Source organism: Narcine bancroftii, chromosome 4, assembly GCF_036971445.1.
Source record: "Narcine bancroftii isolate sNarBan1 chromosome 4, sNarBan1.hap1, whole genome shotgun sequence".
NCBI lineage: Eukaryota > Metazoa > Chordata > Chondrichthyes > Torpediniformes > Narcinidae > Narcine > Narcine bancroftii.
This window is the reverse complement of record NC_091472.1, coordinates 77,986,010-78,003,602: the sequence shown is the minus strand read 5'-3', so window position 1 is coordinate 78,003,602 and position 17,593 is coordinate 77,986,010. Positions and strand designations below refer to the sequence as shown.

At 39.9% G+C, this 17,593-nt stretch overlaps 1 protein-coding gene across 8 annotated transcripts in view; it reads left to right on the top strand.

The window, feature by feature from the left end:
* Positions 1-17,593, top strand: part of abch1 (ATP-binding cassette, sub-family H, member 1) — a 127,981-nt gene that overhangs the window by 104,893 nt on the left and 5,495 nt on the right. For 6 of the 8 annotated variants that reach the window (XM_069931720.1, XM_069931718.1, XM_069931719.1 and 3 more), the window contains one exon: positions 6,840-6,922. The exons of 1 other annotated variant lie outside the window; for it this stretch is intronic. Coding sequence is in view for 1 of the 7 variants with exons in the window: in XM_069931722.1 (XP_069787823.1) it covers positions 6,840-6,946 (107 nt within the window). In the remaining 6 variants the exon portion in view is untranslated. Of the gene's footprint in view, positions 1-6,839; positions 7,319-17,593 lie in introns of those variants that run through there. One more of the 8 variants, XM_069931722.1, reaches the window with a different exon arrangement.

Genomic DNA, 17,593 nt, shown 5'->3' with positions numbered 1-17,593 from the left:
TAGTAACTTGTACAAGAATGCCTAGAGCATTTGTAAATAACTAAATGAGTACTTTGCATCTGCCTTCAGCAGGAAAGAGGTTGCTTCTAAAGCAGGGTCCCCAAACCTTTTAGACTGTTGACCCCTTCAGGGACTACGTGGTCCCTCATCAACCCCCAGGCATGGAATTCCGGCACTGGATGGGGGGTGGGGGGGGAGAAATGCTGGATGGATTTAGGCTGGAGTGTCCGGCTTTTGAGGATTCATTCCTCTGTCCAGTGCCACCACGTGCTGGAAAAATTACGGGGAAGAAAGGGCATTTTTACCTGTTAAATGTGGCATCCCAGGGTCCATAGGCCGTGCATGTGCGATGAGGGGGAAATGTGATGGCAAAGCATAAAGTGCCGGCTGGTGCATGCATGATGAAGGGGAAGGTTCATGGCAGGTAAGTCTCCCTTCCCCATGCTGGATGGGTGGGGGCGGGGAGTGTGGAGGCACTATTTTAAATTGACCCCCCCCCTTTCAAACCCCTGGTGTTTATCGACTCCTTGGATGGTCCCATTGATCCCTTGAGTCGATATCGACCACTTTTGAGACCCCTAAAGTAATTTTGCAAAGGTAGAGTATTGAATCATCAGGTATATTAAAATTTTATGGCAGAGAGGGATTAGAAAAATTCATTGCCACAAACAAAATTCAAAGGAAGGACAGAAGGAAATCACAGGTTCCTGACCATAATCCTTCAGTGGCCTTTAGATAGAGGGGAGGATTATGGTGTTGGAGGAATGGAGAATGACCAGAATAATTCCTTGTTCTCAAAAGAAAATAAGAATAAGCCTAGCAGCTGCACTTCAGTAGTGGAAAAACATTTGGAAACTTGGATCTGGAAAAGGATTAATAATCATCGGGAACAACATGGATTAATTAAGGATAGCCAGCCTGGATTTGTTAAGGGCATAACATATTTAACCAATTTGAGAGAGTTCATTGATAAAGTAACATGGTAACCTTATCCATGAAATTGATGCAGTGTACATGGACTTAGTGAACAGGCTTATTCATAAAGCTGAAGCACATGGGCATTACAAAGGACATCGTCAGCGTATACAGGAAGTTTAGCTAAGTCACAGGCAACAGACAATCATTGTAATTGTTGGTTCTTGAACTGGAGAAAAATAAATTGTGGTATTCTCCAGAGATCAATGATTTCTATTCCATTTCAATATTCTATTGATTTCTTTCCATTTTAACCCTAGTTTTGGGATGCAGGCCACAACTTCTAAACTTGCAGGTGCCGGAAAACCTGGAAATATTGTGAACTGTGATCACAATAGTGGTAAATTGGATCAAGTTATAAAAAGACTGGGAGCATAGACACAAGACAATTGAAGTTTACAGAGGATAAATATGACGGGATGTATTTTCATGGGTTGAACAAGGAAAGGTAATATAGAATAAAGGTTACAAAAATAAAAGGCATGCAGGAGAACTTGGAGATATGTTTGCACAAGCCAGTGAAAGTGGGAGGGCTTGTTGAGAAAGTTGTTAATAAGGTGTGCAATATTCCATGCTTTCTCTATGTTGGCAGAGAGTATAAAAGCAGAGTAATCATGATGAACCTTTATAAATCAACGCTCTGGCCTTAACAGGAGTATCATGATGAAAGATGTGAATGCAGTGGAAAGGACCCAGAGGATGTTTAGGAGAAATAGTTACTGATATAAAGGTTCACTGTTACAAGGATAGATCAGAGAAGCATGGTTATTTTTTAAGGAGATTAGGCTATGGGGAGATTCGAAAGACGGGTATAAAATTATAAGGTTTCAGAGTAGATAGTGGGAGCTTGTTGGTGGAGAGGCTGAGGACTACAAGCATAAACCAAAAGGGAAAGAGAATTCAGAGTTACATGAGGAAAAGCATGCAGTTGTAGTCTATAATGCATTACCAATAGGTATGGTAGAGATAAGTTCCATTGTGGCCTTTGAGAGGGAATTGACTATCTATATTGTGACTAAGAGGACAATATTGGTATTCCCAAATTGAAAACCAGGGTTGAATTGTCAGTATCTGAAGATGATGTGCAGGCTGCCTTCAGGAGAATGAATCCAAGGAAAGCATCTGGTCCTGAGAGAGTACCTGGCCAAGTACTGAAAACCTGTGCTGACCCACTTGCCAACATCTCACTCCAACAGGGTGAGGTACCCACCTGCCTCAAACAGGCCTCAATCACACCGATGCCCAAGAAGAGTGTGGTCTAAATGACGACCATCCAGTGGGACTCACATCCACAGTGATGAAGTGTTTTGAGAGGCTGGTTTTGAAGCATATCATTTCTTGTTTGAGTGGTGACATAGATCCATTCCAATTTGCCTACAGCAGAAACAGGTCTACAGCAGATGGCATCTCACTGGCTCTACACAAAACCCTGGGACACTTGGACAGCAAAGATGCATATAACAGGATGCTCTTTATTGACTACAGTTTGGCATTTAACACCATCATCCCCTCAAAACTAATCAGCAAACTCCAAGACCTGGGCCTCAATTAGATCCTGTATTTTCTCACCTGCACATCCCAATAAGTACAGATTGAAAAAAAAATCTCCACAATCTCCATCACCACTGAGGCACCCTGAATATTTATCCCCCTGCACAACTTTCTTTACAGCTAGGACTGTGTGGCTTGGTACGACAACAGCACCATTTACAAATTTGCCGAAGATACCATCATAGCAAAAGAGGTGATGAGTCAGCATACAGGAGAGAGATTGAAAACTTGGCTGAATGGTGTATTAACAACAACCTCCCACTCTTTTCTTTCCTTTCTTTGGCTTGGCTTCGCGGACGAAGATTTATGGAGGGGTAATGTCCACGTCAGCTGCAGGCTCGTTTGTGGCTGAACCTCCCACTCAGTGTCACCAAAAACAAGGTCTTGATTGATGACTTTAAGAAAGAAAACTAGAGGTGTACGACCCAGTGATCACTGGGGGATCAGAGGTGGAGAGGGTGAGCAAATTTAAATACCTGGAAGTCACTTTCTTGGAAGACTTCTCCTGATCCTTTATACCAATGTCATTGTGAAGTAAGTACATCAGCACCTCTAATTCATCAGGAGTTCACAGAGGTTCAGTATGTCATCGAAAATCTTGGCAAACTTATGCAGATGTGTAGTGGAAAATATGCTGACTGGTTGCATCACAGCCTGGCATGGGGGCATCAATATCTCTGAGCATAAAGCCCTGCAAAATGTAGTGAACAGACCCAGATCATCACAGACAAAATACTCCCCATAATTGAGAACATCTACAAGGAACACTGCTGTCAGAGAGCAGCAGCAATCATCAGGGATCCACACTACCCAGGACTTGCTGTTCTCTTTGCTGCCAACAGGGAAGAGGTACAGATGCTTTAGGACTCGAACCACCAGGTTCAGAAACAGTTGCAACCCCTCAACCATTGGACTCCTAAACAATAAACTAAATCAGAGACTCATTAAGGACCCTAAAAATTCTGCCTGGCATGCAGGAAAAAGAATTTCATGGTTGTATGTGATGTCATATATGTTCTCTGACAATATATTGAAACTTTGAATGAACTTGCTACTGAGGAATTCATGTCAGGACAAGAGAAATCCAAGTATAATTAGGACTCTTTTCATCAAAGCTAAAATGTTTCAAATTGTCATCTTCATCCTATTTCTAATTCTGCAAATAGTTGACATGGGATGGTCAATCATGGCTCTTAATTGCTTATTATATCATGGGCCCACAATAAAGCATATCCAGATTTTTAATAAATCTGGAATTAAAAGGCTTCTTTAATGGTGCCATCAAGAGAGCCAAGAGCTTGGTTCCCATGTGAACATCAAGGACAACCAGTGACTATGACAGGGCTTGCATGCTATCACAGAGTAAGAAGCAAAGCTGGACAGCAGAGATGAACTAATGCATTCTACACTTACTTCAAAAGGGGAGCCAGTGAGGTAGTGACATCCATCTCAACTACCTTGTGTGCTTCTGCACCCATGGTCACTGCTGCCACAAAGTGAGGACATCTTCAGGAGAGTGAACCCACAGAAAGTAACTGGCTTAGATGGAGTCCTTGGATGTGTCAAAGCAGCTGCACAGATCAATTGGCAGATATATTGGTAGACTGTAGGCTGCAGCTCCCTACTGTTTCAAGGCCACCATTATGTCAGTATCAAAAGAATTGCAATAATGGGCCTAAATTACTATCTACCAGTGGTGGTTCTGACATCTACCATCATGAAGTGCATGGAGAGAGACTGGCCAAAGGTCACATCAAGGCCAAGCCTTCCAGCTAGCCTTGACCCACTTCAATTTGCCTGTTAGCAAAAACATCTGCAGCAGATGCAGGTTCCCATGGCTCCACTTTGCCCTGGAACATCTGGACACCTATTGTCCAGTTCATCAACTGCAGGTCTGCCTTCAATTCCATCATCCCCAGCAAATCCATTCCCAAAATTCAGGATCTTGGTCTCAGCATTCCCCTCTGCGAATGGATAATATGGAGGCAGTAAATAGCTTCAAGTTCATGGAAGTAAACATTTCCAGTGACATGACCTGGATCAACACCATCAATGCAACAAACAAGATAGTGCACCAGAGCCTCTACCACTTAGAAAGCTATGGAAGTTCAGTATGTCCCCCTTATTGCCTAATTACTTATATAGAAACACAATCAAAAGTATCATAATCAGATGCATTACTGCATGGGACAGGAGCTGCTCCACCCAAGATTAGAAGCTTCTGCAAAAGATGATAAATGCAGTTAAGAACATCACACAAACCTCTGTCCCTCCATCTACATTTCCTGCTAGCCTTGATGAACAGCAGCCAAATAGACTCAAGGACCCATCCCACCCTGGACAGACACTCCTCCCCCCTATTTTTGAGGCAAGGATTTCACAGAGTGAAATCACACACCAACAATCTTAAAGATAGTTTCTTTCCTGTAACCATCCCTGAGTGAATCCCACAAGTGGTGATCTAATGCTGCCCTTGCTATGATCTAAATGATCCTTTCCCTGCCACACTATAGTCTGTATTAGTGCTCTTGCACTTCTACTTTGAACCGCTGAATGCATGTTAGAGTTGACTTGCTATACTACTCATGATGGAACCCTTCTCACTCTATAATGCGAGGATAAACTTAAACTTGAAATGCTTGAACTTGAAAAATTTACAAGTGCTTTGCAAAATTTGAAAAAGAGGCTGTGGATAGACCTAATCAATTGGACTAGTAGCGAGCTAAAGCAGACATGATGGCTGAATAGCCTCCTTCTGCCCTGTCAACGTTCAATGAATTCTTGATATGATGTTATCTGAAACTCCCAGCTTGAAAGGTGGATCATAACTCAGAACAAGGATAGTGGTAAATGAATGAAGAGAGAAAAAATGTAATAGAGCAGTGAAAAAAAAGAGTAAACAGGTGAGACTAATTGGATTGTTCTTTTAAAGAACATTCGCAGGTACGAAAGTGGATATTAAGAAGTGTTTCACTATCAACATGCCATCTTTCAAATAAAACTTTGAACTATCAACATGGACAGTTGATTTTGACTCGAAAGAGAAGAAATAATAATTTCTGACTACTCAACTATAATTGGTTAATTTTCCCTCTTTGACTAGTCATGGTTGACATTCCCCTTCAGCAGGCTTGGATAAATTTCCTCTCTCACCAACCAGCCAGATTAACTATCCCTTAATGACTCTCTTGGTTAAGTGTTTACTCATTGACCACTCAAGATTAACCTTTGTCACTGACCACACAATTAACTCTCCCTCACTGCCCACTGATAGTTAAACTATCCATCACTGACCACTCAGGATTAGCTCTCCATTGTAGACCAATCGGGGTTAGGTCTCCCTTGTTAATTCTCTCCAATCCTGACCTGCCTAATCATCTCACTTACCCAAAATGGGTAAGTGATTGGTATTCCTTAAACTTGAAACCAAACTTCTCTCCATGAAAGTGTCTTTATATTAGTTCACTTTCTCCCTTATACATGATACAATTTTAATTTTTGTACATCAATAATAAAACATGTTATCAGAGCCAAATTTAAAACCATAACATACAGAAGTTGATAAATTACTTCAATGCTTGAAAACCTGGAATATATATTTCATGCAAGTGGAAAAGAAGAAACTATTGTGAAGACATTTCCCATGATACCATCACTGTCTGCAAATTATCTATTTAGTTTTTCATGTTCTTTCACATTTTCTGCATAATTCAGTCATTTGTTAAATGTGGCAAACATGAATTTAATTTAGGAACTTGTTTGTGTATTTTCTCTTTAAACCACTGCTTCTCATTCAAACACTTTTTCTGGTTCTTTAATTTTTTTTAATGAACAACCCTTCGCAAAAATAAGATCTGAATTGCTGAGTTTACTCTTTTGTCAATGCAGCTGAATGCTTTTCAAGTTGGTGAATTTGTAATGTCACAATGCACCCACATTGATTTAAAAAATCTCATAATCATACATAATCCCTGATATTGTTGCCTGCACAGCAACATAACAGCTACAGCAGTTATTTCCCACAAATTCATGGAAAACATGCATAATAAATAATACATCTGAGGGTCTTCAAATAGCATTAAGATTTTAAGCAGGTTCACAGAAGATTTACAAAATCCTCCACACTTTTTCCCACTGCAACTATCCATCACTCACTGGTGCATTATTTTTGCTGAAATAATAAATCTTAGGGTTAGAGAGATAAACTCTCCTCTAATCCACAAAGTGTGTTAGAATGATCAAGATGTTCAGTAAGTTAAGTTTGCAGATTTAAATAATTTGCTCTTTCCAACCTGTTCCTTTCAATTTTGTAGGTTGGGGATTCACTCATTGGCCCGTGTGGAATGGATTTTTAATCACTCTGGTGTGGAATATATTTTTCCTTTTGTTAGCAACAATAATATTCAAAGTAAGAATATAACAAGGAAATAAAACAAAGCAAGCGTCTGATGCAAAGACGTATTTGGAATTATCAACTAAAGAACAACGAGAGGGTCAAAGGAAATCTTCAGTAGTTTGCATCAGATTATAATGCTTGAACTTAATTTTCTGCCAAGTACAGCATTTGCTACAATATTTTGTTTTCCATGTAATTTTTTAAAGCAACCATTGTTAATAAGAATAAGTGTGCTACTGTTCTAACTATGCAACTTAAGTAAATCTTAATGTTCACTGAATGCTTGTAACTAGATGACACTGCAGTAAGTCCTTAAAATGTCGTCATAGGTTATTTGGCCCAACTGAAATTCAGATGGCTTTTTCATAAAATCATGAATAAATATTGATAAAGAAATACCATTTTTCTTCTAATCCAACTTATCCTGAATAAATATTTGGTGGGACAGGTAGACCCCATCTCGCATGACTTGGAGGCTGAGGGGCAGCTGTTGTAGCCGTGCGCCCACGCCTATTTTGAGTAGGGCTGGTTGCCACTGGTGACTCACCAGAGGTGACGCTCGGGGGTCCAAATGCACCTGCGCGGCCCAATGAGGCGAGAGCGGGGACAGCGTCACAGTCACATGTGAAAGGTAGAAAATAGGGCAGCACGGGCAGGGTTGGAGAAGAGAGTGAGGGTTTAATGGGGTTGTGTTGAATAAAGTAGACACAGCATGGCTTGTTGCGCTTAATAGCACTTGGACTTTTATTTTTGCAGCGAGATTTAGCAGTTTCTACACTATGAACTTTAATCAATTTTTTTTCGCGATTTCTCTTATATTTTCTTTTGGGAATTCTATGACTACACTTGGTTACCTTTTTAATATATTGAACTTGGAAGCAGCATTTCTTGTTTCTACAGATCATCACTACAAAGTTTACCATCATGCCCACTCATTCTTGGCAGATTAGTTTCCCAAAGGTATTGCTTGCACTAGAGACTTTAGCTGTTTGTGTTCAGGCCACGAAAAGAGGGGCAAAAAAAACTTACTATTACAGCTTTTCTTATCAAAACCAAAAGGATTGAAATTGTCATCTTCGTCCTACTTCCATTTCTTCAAATATGAGATGATCAATCATGTCTCTTCATTGCTCATTATTATCAGTACAATAAAACACATCCAAGTGTATTTAAAAAATAAATCTGAAATTAATGATGTTCTTGAAAATATTGAGTAGTCAGAAATGCTCACCACAAATGTCTCAAAGAGAATTCTCTGACCTTTCCTAATCTAGCTGTACATAAACCCAGGCCCATCAATTTGATTGTCCATTTCATGATGAGTTGTTTCAATAAACAATGAATGATGGAATTTTTCATGTGCCGAAATGAATCAGAGGCTCTCCCTAATCACAATCTTTTCTGCATGAAAATTAAAAACCTTAGAAAGATTAAATTAAAAATAGAAAATGCTGGAAACACTCGTCAGATCAGATAGAATCTGTGAAGAATTAATGATACAGTTTGAAGATCATAAGAAAGTAGTTAAGTAATAACCAAGTAACATCCCTCATTTAAGGGGTGGCTTAGTTAGAATATGATTGTTATGACATGGTTTCCATCGTATTTAGTGCAGCACAATTACAGCCCCAGTGACCCGGGTTCGAATTCTCAAGGAGTTTGTACATACTCCCTGTGACCCCATGGGTTTCTTCCGGGTGCTCCGGTTTCCTCCATGTTCCAAAGACATACGGAGTAAGTAGTTTAATTGGTCACATAGCACAGACTTGTGGCCAGAAGGTTCTGGTATTGTCCTGTATCTCTAAACAATGTTTAAAAAAAAAATGCAATTTTTTAAATTAAAGATTAAAAATAAAGAATTAAGAAGGAAACAAGATAACCTGCATCCATTGAAATTGTCCCTAGTAAGAAGTAGATGTTCAAAAGGAGGAAGACAAAAGGCAAGATAGCCAATGGAGGCCATCCAGTGGTATCACGTGGTAGTAATTAAGTTCAGCCATATCTTTTGGCTTTCCATCTATAGTTTTATGGGGCATCTCCAGTGCTGTGGCCAAGATTTTGCCACCTGCACTCACTCTGGAATGTGCCGATATCACACCCATACATCGGCCAACATTGGGAAAGGTCAAATTGTCCTGCGATGCCCTCCATGGTTACAGAGCTTCAGGCCACCTAATCAAATCATGTAGACAAACCAGATCCAGTCCCACCCATGAAATTCATCGGAATAAATTGTCCTCCAGCCAATCACCGATTATCAAAGCTCCCAAGGTTTTTCAATGTTACTGCCTGCCCGGACATCCAGAAACATTTAAAAACTATTAGAAATCAAATCAACAATCGAAAGAGGTAAATTATTGTAAATTAAATTTTAAAATGGCCCCAATCAGGTTAAATGCATTTTTAAATAAAACCATGGCAAATCATTTATTTTTTGAATATTTGATTTTTGATTTTCAAAGACTTATATAAATCCAAATAAGCTATACACTTCATGACAAATAATTTTAAGAATTTTCCTGTCAACCTTCCTCACAGCCGTAAAATACTCACTGAAATGAGTGGCCACATGGATCCCAAATCAGTGGATCTGAAAGTGCGTTTCTCAGATGAAAACTACAACAAACTCATGTTTCACGGTTGAACTCCATGTAAAGTTCTGTGGTGGAACATAAAATAATTGGTCAGTAATTCTGGGACTCTGTATTTAAAAAGGAGTCTAAAATGTGTCTGTTCCTTGCTTGTACTAAACTACTTTATAAAACCCTGCAAAAATCAAGGCCTCTACAGTGTGTGTGTGTGTGTGTGTGTGTGTGTGTGTGTGTGTGTGTGTGTGTGTGTGTGAGAGAGAGAGAGAGAGAGAGAGAGAGAGAATGAGCACGTGGGTGCTGTTATGAGCCCAAAGGACCCTTAAACCCAGCAGCAACAGACATTCACCAAGACAAGTGGTTTTTAAAACAAAAGTTATTTTTCATCAACTTTAAACATGAAACATTAACTTAACTCTATACTTAACTAACCCAAATTAACCCCCTGCTAATTCTAAGCGCACATATATGTAATGTGTGTGTAAATTCAAGAAAAGTTCTTTGGTTCTCAGTTCAATCTCACTTCCCCTTCAAGTTCTCTGGTTGCAGGCAATCACCATACTGTGTACAGAATTTAACATGTATAAAGTTCACCAGACTTGGAGCTTGAAAGGTCAATGTTTACCGCTCAGGAAGGTTCTTGTAGGGTTTGCAGAGAGAGATATTTGTTGCTCTAGGATTTCCACAACTGAGGTACCATCACTGGTACCACCACTGATTAAACTTGCCCCATCGGGGTCTTCTCGATGGTAACCTCTTTCTTCAAGCTACCACAGAGTTCCATTCCTTCTTCTATTTCAAGAGAAACATCAGACAGATAGCACTTCCAGCCATCTACTGCTCTGGAACTTGCTTTCATGAGTTTCAAACAGTTTTTCCTGGATTGCACTTTTCAGTTACTTGTTAGTGTCCCATACACTGACTGACTGAGCTGTTAACTCTCTCTTCCAACTGAAACTCCAAAGAGAGCATGTATTGCAAAACCCCCACCTTCCTGAGCAAAACAACAGGAGTTCTTTCTTCTGCTCCCATCTGTTGTTAGTTTGAGCAGTCTGTGTTCTCGCACCAACCCTCTTTTCAATCTTCTTCAGCATGATGCTGAACCAAGCCATGAAAGACCCCAACAATGAAGACGCTGTTTACATCCGGTACCGCACGAATGGCAGTCTCTTCAATCTGAGGCGCCTGCAAGCTCACACCAAGACACAAGAGAAACTTGTCCGTGAACTACTCTTTGCAGACGATGCCACTTTAGTTGCCCATTCAGAGCCAGCTCTTCAGCGCTTGACGTCCTGCTTTGCGGAAACTGCCAAAATGTTTGGCCTGGAAGTCAGCCTGAAGAAAACTGAGGTCCTCCATCAGCCAGCTCCCCACCATGACTACCAGCCCCCCCACATCTCCATCAGGCACACAAAACTCAAAACGGTCAACCAGTTTACCTATCTCGGCTGCACCATTTCATCAGATGCAAGGATCGTCAATGAGATAGACAACAGACTCGCCAAGGCAAATAGCGCCTTTGGAAGACTACACAAAAGAGTCTGGAAAAACAACCAACTGAAAAACCTCACAAAGATAAGCGTATACAGAGCCGTTGTCATACCCACACTCCTGTTCGGCTCTGAATCATGGGTCCTTTACCGGCATCACCTACGGTTCCTAGAACGCTTCCACCAGCGTTGTCTCCGCTCCATCCTCAACATCCATTGGAGCGCTTTCATCCTTAACTTCGAAGTACTCGAGATGGCAGAGGTCGACAGCATCGAGTCCATGCTGCTGAAGATCCAGCTGCACTGGGTGGGTCACGTCTCCAGAATGGAGGACCATCGCCTTCCCAAGATCGTGTTATATGGCGAGCTCTCCACTGGCCACCGTGACAGAGGTGCACCAAAGAAAAGGTACAAGGACTGCCTAAAGAAATCTCTTGGTGCCTGCCACATTGACCACCGCCAGTGGGCTGATATCGCCTCAAACCGTGCATCTTGGCGCCTCACAGTTTGGCGGGCAGCAACCTCCTTTGAAGAAGACTGCAGAGCCCACCTCACTGACAAAAGGCAAAGGAGGAAAAACCCAACACCCAACCCCAACCAACCAATTTTCCCCTGCAACCGCTGCAACCGTGTCTGCCTGTCCCGCATCGGACTTGTCAGCCACAAACGAGCCTGCAGCTGACGTGGACTTTTACCCCCCTCCATAAATCTTCGTCCGCGAAGCCAAGCCAAAGAGAGATCTGTTGTTAGATAAACAAAATCCAGGAGTGACCTTTCTGTGAACACTGCAGAAAGGGTACTGATAGACAGCATGACTCCAGTAAGACAATGGTCAAGCATTTTATGATGGTCAGTTCAATTAATACCTACTTGTGAAAGGTGCTTACATTCTCCAGAGATCCTGTAATGTGAATTCTTCAGTCTTTCAAATAAGATCTGTTTTAAAATGTTTGACCTACTCTAAATCTTATAAATTCTTCCCAAATATTAATATTTTTACAATGCACACAAGCTTGTGTGGGAAGGGTGACTTTAAGAGTTAATTACTATCATTTCATATATTAATGGATCCATATGTTTCAATTTCATTGAGATTTTCTGGCTTCATAGAGATTGTTCTCTTTACCACTCTTTATTTCTGTGTACAAGCAGCAAAGCAAACTACAGACATTGCACATGCATTGATTTGATACATAGCCTATTGGGGTAATGATGTAGAGTGAACAAATGAGAAAAGAAGTTCTCAAAGTAGAGCAGTGATGATGGCAGCTTGTGTTTCTGTCTAAAATGTTACAGTGCAGTACAATCACACTCGGTCATTCACCCTCAATGAAACCTGGAGAATGGCCTGTACAATGGCAAATTAACCATTAGGCCGGGAAGGGAAGAGGGGCCATCAAATAACAATAGAAATAAGAGCTACAGTAATAAAAATGTTACTTTAACGATGCCAAAGGGAACTAAACCACAATATTAAAAGTATTTTAAAATTGCAACAACTTGGAGCTTTCAATGTTCCTGTCAATTGGCTTTCACCTATTCACTGAAATAAAAAATCAACAGGCCTGCTCAGGGCCGCAGCGGCAGCGGCGGCTCAATGTGAGATCGACGTTCATCTTCGTTACCCATAATCCCCCACGTAACTGGAACTGTTCTGCCTGTGTCAGCGCTAGGAAAATGTGCATGCCTTCTAACCGTAACTATGTACCCAATTGTGGTGATAGCATTAATTCCAATAATTGTAATCATAATGCAGTTAAGTATAAATCACCCATACACCAAGAAATTTTATTTTCTATTCAAATACAGTTGCATGAAGGTGGGATGTGGGAGTCTGGAAAACTAAAGTTAATAAAATTGTTTGATCTGATTTGGCCTTCTTGTATCAAGCTTCTTTGAAATAAATACAAGATAAAATCCACTCTTAATACATACGCCAAGGACTCAAACACATCCCGGCTCCTCTCCGTGCATGCAAATGAAATCGCCATGCAAATGTATTCTCTGAAATGGGCAATGGATTATTGATGCCCTGTCAACCTCCTCAGAAATTAAATTAAGGGCAATTTGTTACAGGCTGAAAAACAAAACAATCTTTGACAGTCACAAAGCAACCACTAATCGAATTCAATGTCGAGACCAAAAATATATATAAATTGGTAATATACAAATTTTCGTGGACTTTAGTGAAGTCTATATCCAAAAGACTTTAAATAAAACATAATTTTCATCTGATTATTTGTGCTTTTTAATTTGAAGTTCATAAATGAAGTAATAATGGATGGATAGTGCCAATTTTTGCCTAGATACTTTCATAATGGTTGAGTGAACATTTAGTCTAACCACAGGTGACAACCTCCATGGAGATAGGCATTATTGTGTTGAAATAAAAATACCTATTGTTCAAGTTGTAATTGCCAATTCTGAAAAAAAATTCCTGTCATTATTTGACGGTAGCAAAACCATCTGCTAAAATTAATGCTGAGTTACATTATCTGATTGAACAGAGGCCGCACATTATATGAGGCCTAAGTAAATGACTCGATTCCAGTCAGTGAGTGAACAGAAGAACCTGTGTTTTTGATCAGATGTAACTTGACGATGTGCTGTCGCTGTTTACCAGCATGATCAGTTGCTTTGTGACCCTGTGGAACAAGTTATAATATTGTGTAACTACAAAGTTAAAAAAAACTGTCACAAAGCAAGCACATGATGTTTCTAAATTTAATTCTGGTATTGCAAAACGCTTTGTGGTTGAATAGTGATGAAGTGATTTGAACTTCAAACATCATTTGCATTGATGGAAACATTAAGTTTGAGTTAGGAATCAAAAACAATAAAATGTGTAGTTGCTTCGGTAATACGAGTGCTGCGGATGGGCGACTGTTGCTTCAATTTCTTGGCTTCATCTGGCATTAAGGAAAGGAAAGGTGATATGGTCATTAAGATTGGCTGAATTCAATGAGTGTAGTCTATAAACCCCCAAATAGCCCTCAGGACACCAAAGAGCAGATATGCAGACTGATTTTGGAAGGGTGCAGGAATTACAGGGTTGTTGTTAGAGACTTGCCTAATATTGACTGGCACTTCCTGACTGCAAGAGGGATAGACGAGGCTGAATTTGTCAGGTGCATTCAAGAAGGATTTCTGATGCAGTATGTGGACCACCCAACGAGAGGAGAGGCCGTACTGGATCTAATACTGGGTCATGAACCTGGTCAGGTGGCGGACCTCTCAGTTGGGGAGCATTTTGGTGAGAGTGACCACAACTCCCTGAGCTTTAGCATAGCTATGGATAATGATAAAAGCAGACAAAATGGGAATGTATTTAATTGGGGAAGGGCTCATTACAATGGGATGACACTGAAACTAGTGATAGTAAATTGGAAACAGATGTTCAAGGATGAAGGCATAGAACTAATGTGGAGGAAGTTTAAGGACCACCTGTTGGGTTCAGGATATGTTTGTCCCACTGGGATAGGGAAAATATGGTAGGAAAAGGGAAATGTGGTTGACAAAACCACAGGTGAGGCAGCTAATCAAGAGGAATAAAGAAGCATGCATTAGATATAGGAAGCAAGAAACAGGAAGGACTCATGAGAAGTATGTGGTAGCCAGGAATAAGCTTAAGAAAGGACTTAGGAGAACTCAAAGGACTTGGCGTGTAGTTTAAGGATAACCCCAGACATTCTATGCATTTATAAAGAACTGAAGGATGGCGAGAATGAAGATTGGGCTGCTTAAAAGATAAAGGAGGTGTTATGTCACAGACTAGCAGCAATAGAAATTCACCAAGATAATGTTATTTTAAAAACTATATTTATTATTAACTACTAATAATATAACACATTAATTAACTTAACTCCAACTATACATGAATATACCTGTTTATGTGTGTGTGAGATACCCAAGCCTTTACAGCTTAGGCACAATTCTGGGAAGTCAATTCAAAGTTCAATCTTACAAAATCCTGTGTTGAAACTCAGACTTTTAAACTGATGTACAGAAGTAATAATGAAGGAGGTGAAAGAGAGACTGTGTGATCAGACTGCCAAAAACTAGTGAATCTTTGTTGAGTTGCTTCCAGAGAAATGTCTTTTCATATGTATAATTGTCATAACTCACCTTTTCCTTGCATAGGGGAAACGAACTGTGTGACTTCCATGATGCTTCCAAAACCCAAGCATGGGTCAGATGAAATGACCATCAAAATGGTCACAATTCAAATGCAGGAATTCACCTGCTTCCTTTACCCAGATATGGGTCCATCATAAACCATTACAGTGGTCAAGGTGGTTTCAATAATCCTCTACAAGCAGAATTAACAGAATTGTCCATTTCACAGAGTCATCCACCTCTGTGTTTTCAGATGACTGGCTGATCAATAATTTAACCTGTTTCTTGAAGTGTCCCAATCACATGGCTCATAATCACCTGACTTTTCTCTCATCATCTGTTTTTTCTTTGGATAAACAACTATTGTTCTTTTAACTTCCTCCAGAGCATTACTTTGTTTATAGTCAACACTTAATGGTGCCATTCAGTCTGTAAAAATGTTGTGAAATCTGTGAATGTTTGCACCCTGCACCAACCTCCAAAATAGGACTCACTAAAAAACAGGAGCTTGTAATACCTCCCCCAACAAAGAACATTTTGAATTGTATGAGCAATATTTTAATTGCAATTTACTGTGACAGGATAAAGATAAGTTTTTTGGGAGTTAAATTAGGGCAAGGTTTTTAGTGTAGGTCACAGATCTTATTTAAAATACTGGAGATCTGCTCATGCTCGATATTTCAGGACCAACAGTCTTTGCAAAAGATTTGGAGAGTGCCAAAGAGACTTCACTAATGGATTGTTGTTTACAAAAGGTCAGCAGATGAAAGAACTTGTCGAAGACGCATTTTGTCTGGAGTGGAACCTGCTGTTCTAGGAGGGTCATGTGGTTTTGCAAGCAGAGAGAGTAAAACAGGTTTTCTGTGTGTGTGAGAGAGAGAGAGAGACACACACACACAGACAGAGATCAGTTTTACAGTCAGCAGCAGCAACTGGAACTGGAACAGGACAAGCTGGCAAGCTTGTGGAAAACCCCATTTGGAAGATGGGTTGTGAGTGCTTATTTCAGCCCTTCTGGTTCATGCAAGAGGAGAGGACTGGCTGTCTAATGTTTCACTTGGAATAAGAGAAACAAAAAGGAACTCTGTGGTGATCTGAAAGAAAGAGGTTATCATCTGGAGAACCCTGAGGGGACAAGTTTCGTCAGCAAGACACTGAAGTGACTGATGGAATTAAATCAGTTGTGGCTGTCCTGGAACAACAAATCTCTCTCTCTCTGAAAACTGACAAGAAGCTTCCTGAGTGGTAACTATTTACCTTTCAAGTGCCAAAGCCTGCTGAACTTTATAAATGTTAAATTGTGTATAGTATAAGAACTGCCTGCAACCAGTGAACTTGGAGGAATGAGAAGTGAGATTGGACTGTGAACCAAAGAACTTTTCTGAACTTACACACACATTACATACAAGTGCGCTTAGAATTAGAAGGGGGCTAAGTTAGGTGTAGTCAATAGTGATAAGTTTAAGTGTGATTCTGTTTTCATGTTTAAAGTTAATTAAAAGCAACTTTTGTTTAAGTAACCATTTATCATGGTGAATATCTATTGCTGCTGGATCTTGGGGTCCTCTGGGTTCATAACACTTACAATATTTGAAATACTACATACATATATGATATAATACAGACAAATTTAACATTTTTTAGAAACATTGCAAACTTAACATCTTGAAAGGCAATCAGCAATTACATTATACTTGCCTTTACTTTGAGTTATCATTAAATCATATTCCTGCTAGAACTAAACTCCAGTTTAACAGTAGTCTATTTTTGTGTTTGATTTTACTCAAGAACACTAAGGGATTATCGTCAGTATACACAACAAGTGGTCCCTGAGCTGTGCAGATATAAACGTTGAAATGCTGCAAAGCCAGAACAAGTGACAATAATTCTTTCTCTATGGTAGAATTTTTTTTTGATGTTCATTGAATTTCTTGGCTCAGTAAGCCACTGGATGGTCAACTATTCTTTTGTAATAGCACTGCTCCCACAGTTTCATCACTAGCACCTATCAAATGCTTCCTGACAAAGTTCTGTCCTAACAAACATTTCACCTTTCTTCAGAAGGTTAGAGAAAGGAAGAGCGATATCAACAAACTTTTTACAAAACTTTCTTTAATAACTCATAAATATGTACTTTATAGGTGTCATTCTCCGTAACCAAATAATCAATGCAAGCATCTGTATGCTCTAAAGTTTGAATCACAGAATTAATCATTCTTTGGAATATCCCTGTAGCATTTTACATTCCAAATGGTAAAATATTGTATTCGTATTACCCTGACAGGGTTAAGAAATCAGAAATTTCCCTACTTCTCTCTGTTAAGGGAACACACCAGTAACCTTTTAATGAGCAACTTAGCCATTCCAATCATCCACCCTAGGGATAGGAAAAGCATCTGTCTTTGTTATCACATTAACTTTTCTATAATCAGTGCAAAATCTAACCGTCCCATCTGATTTAGTCACCAGGACATAAG